Consider the following 6,536-nt stretch of genomic DNA (forward strand, 5'->3'; position numbering starts at 1 on the left):
TCTGTGTATTTGCGTTTGCGGCTTCTTACAAATCGAGGATGCGTACTGGTTGGTGATGCAGTGTTGTTATCTTCTGCTGCTCTTGTGCTTTTCGTGCACTGTGGTTCGCCTGCAGAATCTGGTCAGCGCATGGTAATGGATCTCGACGCAAAAATACTTACGTGACACTTCGCCTAGTTGGGAAGTCGGACGGCATAGAACCATCCCTCGTCGGTCACATACCACTTGGAATCGCCCATGTGATCAATGGTAAATCGGTTGCGCTGAGTCCAGTTCCCGTCAACTTCACGGACATAATAGAAACGGGAAGGGTCATCATCAGCGGGCTTGAATTCCTGAGGCTCGTACAGCTTGTTCGCATGCGCAAACTTGATCTGACGGAACTGCTCCTCGCCCGCGGTACGACCAACACCCATAACTTCAGGGATATGCTGAGGACCACCACCACCACCACCAGGGACATTACCTGCAAAGACGGGGACCGTGCCGGGCACAGCATTTCCCCCCGCCAGACCGACTGCGGGGACGCCTTGAATGTTCTGCATCTGAGGCACAAACTGCTGCGGCTGTTGCTGCTGCATCTGGCCAGCGATGAGAACTGGCTGTTGACCCATGGCCGGCTGCTGGACGTAGTAGGGCTGCTGCTGCTGTTGGACAACGTAGCCTCCATAGGCACTAGGCTGGGGAGCCACGGCACCGAAGGCTGGCTGCTGTAGAACTGGTCAGTACATGTTGGCGAAAGCGATGAGAGTTTGGAAGATGAAGTGAGAGAGAAATCCCGGCACGCCACTTGACGATGCAGGAGAGAAACATTGAAGTGCTTGATTGAGGCGAACCAGTGCAAAAGGCAGAACAAGAAGGTAAACCAGCAAAGTAGACTTGCATAGTAAGTGTAGCCATTGAGATAGTATGTTTTTGGCACCACGACGGTGGTGTAGGAAGAGGAGGGGGTAATAGCAAAAGGGGCAGCAGAAACATAGTTAAAAGAAGCAGGGGCACCGACTTGAAGACCGGCAAGGCCACCGTCATGGCGAGGCACGTAGACGTGCTGCATAGGACCAAAGGTGGTGTCGGGAACGGGAGGCTGGAAGTGCAGCCCGTTGACGGGCGGGGCAGCGTTCTGGTAGTCACCCATGTTGCTGGCTTGATTGAGATTGACGGCGGGAGACTGAGGGCCGATACCGATATACGTGATAGGATTCGGGGTCGGAGAAGTGATGATGTTGTTTGGTCCTGCGCTGATGTAGGAAGCAGGATGAAATTGAGGTGGAGAGAAAAAATGCTGCTGTTGACCCTGAGGCGGGGGCGAGATGAAAGTGGCCGGCTGCTGTTGACTGAGGCTCTGAGTCGGATTGGCACTGATATGCCACTGCAGCTGGTTGGCACCTAAACCAAGAGCGGGGAAGTTTGTAGGCTGTGTCTCGATCTTTTTCTCAGGAGCAGAAGTAGAGGCAGTGGCCGTAGAACTGACAGCAGTTTTGATTGCAGGAGGCGCCTTTGGGGCACTGACACCGTTGACGCCAGCACTGAAGCCACCGCTGGGGGAATTGGCAGTGGTGTATCCAGAGATGCGCCCAGAATTAAAGTCTCTGGAGAACGCAGAAGTGGTCGCTGGCTTAGTCTCAGGTTCAAAGTGCACTTGACGAGACTCGGGCGTCTTGGGTCGTCGAGGTGTCTTTGGAGACTTGAGCGGGTTCGCGCCTGCCGAAGCCATGATTGCTTCTTCTTCTTCTTTGAAGAGTGTAACTCTGACAATTAAAGCCGAGAACTCTTTCTCAAGAGGCCTGTGATTCAAGAACCTCGAGGCCCGAGATGCCTGTTTTTCTCTGAAGAAGAAGAAAGGAAAAAGAGGAAGAGACTCGAAACAAGAGAAAGGCTCTTCGAGATACCGCCTTCAATCTGCACAAGATCTCGCAAACGTTGATCGAATAAATAACACAGACAGAACGCGTTTTCAATGTTTACACTTCAAACATGCTAGTTGAACGCCTGATGCGATTGGATTTTCTCTCTCCACGTGGCTGTCACTGGCAGACAGTCCCTGATATGCAATAACAGGGTTGGCTGTGAATCAAAGAGACCCCAAGAAACAAGTAACTGAAATGAAATGAATTGAGAAAAAGAAACACTATATCTTACCAATTTTTGTAACTCCCATCCTTGTCCATCATGCACCCAGACGGACTGCTCAGGGGCCTTGTGCAAGTCGTCGTACGGGTCTTCATACTTGGTCCACGTCCAGGGGAAGCACGGGAGACACATTTCTGAGCGAATATTGTGAAGCTTGGAAGGTTTATTGGAGGTTGTTTTCAAATGGTTTTGTTGCGTTTGTTAAATGTTGAAGTTGAGTGCGAAGATGATAGGCATAAATCTCGTCCCGCTTTGGCACTCCCTCGTCACTGCGACAAGGTGTTGGTTTTGAACACTTATTATAGCCGTTCGAACATGGAAGGCCAGCTATTTCGTAAAATATTGTAGTTATCATCGTCATAATAAAAATTCTTCTACTGTTTCTCGACTGCTTATGGTCTGCTGTCACTAGATGAAACTCAAGATTTGAAATCACCCATTCATCGAGTGTCATTAACCTCTGTACAGCATTAAATAAATTGATAGCACAAATGCAAGTCAAGTGCAGTTTCGGTAATAGTAGTATTCCAGTACAATCCTTGACGCTGAGTATGCATGCTGCACGTCGACCTAAACTCCAATAGGTTCATCCTCAGACATCAACATTTTTCCATCATTCATGCCATACAGTTGTCACCTGCCATCCCCTTCTGTCCTCAAAATCTTGACAACGCTCCACTCGGTAGCTCGTTTCGTATCATTGCCATGTTCGTCATGCTCAGAGCATGTTTAGACTTCGCATCTTGCTCCTCGGTGCGGCGTGCGAGCAGTTCGTCCAACATAGCCAGCTGCTCTGCTGAAAATTCGGTTTCTTCTTGACTCGTTTTAACTTGTTTCTCAAGCTCTCCCAACTCGGACCACCACCGTCGAACTCGAATCTTCTAGGGCTTAGTGGTACAGTATCAGTAAGAAGTCAGGCAGATGCTGGGCGGCGGACTCACTCGAACGAAAACCGGGTATTTGTTGATGACTCCAGCAAGGAGGTCTTGATATTTATCTTCCTTCAGCTTTGTCCATGTGCCAACCCTGTCTGGTGATTTCCCAGGGGGTACACTGTAGTCGGGCTTGCACCATAGCCTGAACACCCACTGAAACAGCTCGCATTCTGGCTTCTCAGTGTCGACTAAACGACTCAACTGTCGGAGCATTAGTTGACATTTCCGCTTCTGAGCTTCATCACCGTGGTTCGAGACAAAGTCAAGTTTATGACGGAAGTGCTTGATGATGTTGGCGTTATGCTCGTCATTCTGGGGATACCAGCTTTCCAGGCGCAAGATCAGTCCCCCCACATCAATATCGGACGGCACACTCTTGCGCTGGAAGGTTATCTTGCCGTCGATCCCTAACTCAAGGATCATTGCTTCATAGTAGCCGGGCAGCGGCTCTGTTCCGTCTTTCAATCGAGCCTCAGCTATCATGGTGACCAAATCTATCAGCTCGTACTTCTGCCGTACCTCGTCCCACTGCATAGGTGCCATGCATGATCCGAAATTTCGGTCCCAGTGACTTTGGCACGTCTCCTTGACCTCATCTTCAAAGAGACGTTTTAATTTGTCGTGAAACCCTTCCTGTAGGCCTTTCCTTAGAAAATGCGCCCTACTAAGCTCTGTACGACGATTTTCGATATCGTCTGCAATACTTTGCTTGCCTGCAGGTAAAGGTATTTCCGAGTCGAACGGAACAAACCAAGTGCGGTCAAAACCGTCAAATGATATCATACCATGCCGAGCCGATTCGATGCCAGCGATTTGTGGACTCCAAAGGGCCGTTATGTCGACTTGGCCAGGAGTGTGCACAATCTGAGCTCTTAATTTCCAGTCATCGAGGCGGGCTCGAATCATGAGCTCTTTGAAGTCTTTAAGGCTCACATTAAGCAGGTTTGGCCTGGCAGGCAAATGCGTACGTTGCCCGGGTAGTTTCTCGAGAGTAGGTACTGTTGCGTTGTGTCGAATACTGTCCCTGGCACTAAGGGGGGAGGCATCTGGTAGGTGAGCGCTCTGAACATCTTGAGTGGCAGGTTGCTGCTCTTCAGAAAGCTGAAAGGGTGGAAACAGCCCACGACCAGTGTTGTTGCCTTGGTCCATATCGTTGGGTTGTAGGTGAAGAGTTCAGCCCATGGAAGAAAATGAAATCATTCGTGCAATGCGAGTGAAAAAAGTCGAGGTTGGCAGCGGTTATGCAATGTTTGTGTGCTGCGGTAAACACCTGTGTGAATGAAGTTGGCAGGCGCTGTGGTCGCTCAAGGCAACTGCATCGCCAGTGCCAATCCCAAAAGTCGCAATACGAGCCGGATATCAACAGAAAAAACCGCTGCCATAGTCTAGAATTCCACTGGCTACTATTCAAACATTTGTATCATTAAATGACCAGACGCCCATCCCCTATCACATTCGTCTAATGCTCGCTGACCGAACCTGATATAGTGTACATTTGCCCATGGGAGGAGAGATTTCCGTTGCCATGCTACCAAACTCCGTTGAACGCTTTTAGTCACTCCATTTCTTATACAACAGGAATTTCATCCCGTGCCTCGTCCTTCTTTCGGCTTGTCTCTCTTTGTTCATTTTTCTCTTCTTCGTTGGTGCCTTGATTTCCACAAAGGCGCAATTATAACGGGTCGACCAATTTGACGACAACGGTGAATAGAAGTATCATAAGGTTATTACAGAGTGAGCTCATCAGAAACTGGAGTGACGGGCTCGGGGATAGGGAAGAAAGATCGTCGCACAATCTAGGCGCACGTTAGTACAAAGAACATGTGGCAGTCGCCAAAGTGAAACTTACAGCCCAGGCACCAGCTACAGAGGCAACAATACCACCAGAGATAGCCATGGGACGAATACCGCGGGTGCTCTTGAAGAGCATACCACTCAGCGCACCAGCGAGAACAGTGTTTGCAGCATCATGCTTTCCACGAAGAGTTCCAATCAAGGAGTTTGTGCAGTTGTAGATTATAGCAACGACACCCAGCGAATTACCAAGGAAAGGTCCTCGGCGGGTGACCGAGTTGAGGACAGCGTTCAATCGCAGCTTGGGAGGCTGGCCGGCCGACCTTCTAAGACCCTCCTGTAGACCCCAAGCACCTCCAACTCCAAGACCACCCAGGTATGTGACTCCGGCACCGTAACACAAGTCATCTGTGAAGCCACGAGAGGGCAGGACTGATTGGCCACCAGGCAACTCGGACAAGGCTGAGTCCTCGAGGGAAATATATTCGAGTGTATCTCTGTTGAGGCCGGCGAGAGGATGTAATTGCGAGGGGTCGGCAAAGGTAGAGCTCTGGAGGAAGGACTCGACGCCCTGGCCTTCCGTGGGGTCGTAGGAGGAGTAGTGCGCGGGTTCTTGTGTCGTGGGCTGGTATGACTGCGACTGCTGCTGTTGCTGCTGGTGGCCGGACTTGTTGCCGCCAGTGAAAGCGTTCCAGATAGAGCCCATTGTGTCTGATTTGATTAAGTATGACCGAGGATGTGAGGATGCGGATTCGGGTGGATAGAATTAATTCGGCGTTGTCAAAGTCGCAAGCAACAAGTCTTGTCCGAATCTCGGGCAATCTAAAGGCTTCCTCCGGGTTTAGATTTTTTTGGTCCCCACTCACCCATAACCAAGATTCCTCCAAGTTCTGTCACGTGGTATCGCGGCCTTTCACCCGATGATGAAAATCAATGACTACAGCGAGATGCGCAGGATGTTAAAGTATATGGTAGGTAGTATGTATATATTGATAACGGTCTAGATGTAGTCATATCATGAGACTTATTATTGACTACTTTCGACAACATGACGCTGTAGAATGAAACTTGAACCCCGCGATAGGACATCCACATTCACCTGGCAGATACTTGCGCAGAACCGGCCCAGGGTTCTTGCACACAAGACGACATCATAACTCAGGCGTTCTAGTGCTTGGCTCGATAGGTGTCATGGAGGTAGCATTGCAGCCTTCATTTTGAGGTGTGCTACTGAATCGTAGTGCAGATTAGACAACTTTATTGGCCACCACCGAAAAAGTTTCTATTGGAGAATTTTTTTTTCATTCTCGTGCGAGTCGAGCACCTCGGCGTAGCAATGCCCGAAGGATAATGGAATTTTAATCATGACTCTCGTTGTGAAGCATCGTTAAATGAAGCATCGAGGTGTTCAGACCCGGTGGGGAAAAATCCCCCAGTGATCGATCACAAAAACCAACTCAACCAGAGGCGGCTTGCAAAAAGCAGAGCCTCATAGCAAGATGTTATTCAGGCACATGAGTATAGTCATCGCGTGGTTTCACAGTAGGTGGTAGGTAACTGAACACGGCGCGACGAAGATTTACGATGTTGATTCCTTGAGGGGAAAAAACACATTTAAGATAATGGTATGTCGAGATCACCCCACAGTCACAGACCTCTGAGGACGTCTGGGGCTGT

The 6,536-nt window shown here is 49.6% G+C and overlaps 3 protein-coding genes across 3 annotated transcripts; all 3 read right to left on the bottom strand.

The window, feature by feature from the left end:
• Positions 1-25: 25 nt before the first annotated feature.
• On the bottom strand, positions 26-2,262 carry FSST1_010709 (uncharacterized protein; the record flags this gene model as incomplete). Its single annotated transcript, XM_083233767.1, has 4 exons — positions 26-109; positions 192-710; positions 812-1,858; positions 2,140-2,262. 4 exons carry the CDS (start codon positions 2,260-2,262, stop codon positions 26-28), a joined length of 1,773 nt encoding a protein of 590 aa, XP_083080405.1.
• Positions 2,263-2,786: 524 nt separating this feature from the next.
• FSST1_010710 (uncharacterized protein) lies at positions 2,787-4,214 on the bottom strand (the record flags this gene model as incomplete). Its single annotated transcript, XM_083233768.1, has 2 exons — positions 2,787-3,011; positions 3,072-4,214. 2 exons carry the CDS (start codon positions 4,212-4,214, stop codon positions 2,787-2,789), a joined length of 1,368 nt encoding a protein of 455 aa, XP_083080406.1.
• Positions 4,215-4,792: 578 nt separating this feature from the next.
• FSST1_010711 (protein transporter TIM23) lies at positions 4,793-5,565 on the bottom strand (the record flags this gene model as incomplete). The annotated part of the gene is made up of 2 exons (XM_083233769.1): positions 4,793-4,861; positions 4,915-5,565. The coding sequence occupies 2 exons, from the start codon at positions 5,563-5,565 to the stop codon at positions 4,793-4,795; spliced, it is 720 nt and encodes a 239-aa protein (XP_083080407.1).
• Between the last annotated feature and the right edge of the window lie 971 nt (positions 5,566-6,536).

Source organism: Fusarium sambucinum, chromosome III (genome assembly GCF_050947815.1).
Source record: "Fusarium sambucinum isolate potato_lamoka chromosome III, whole genome shotgun sequence".
Lineage (NCBI taxonomy): Eukaryota > Fungi > Ascomycota > Sordariomycetes > Hypocreales > Nectriaceae > Fusarium > Fusarium sambucinum.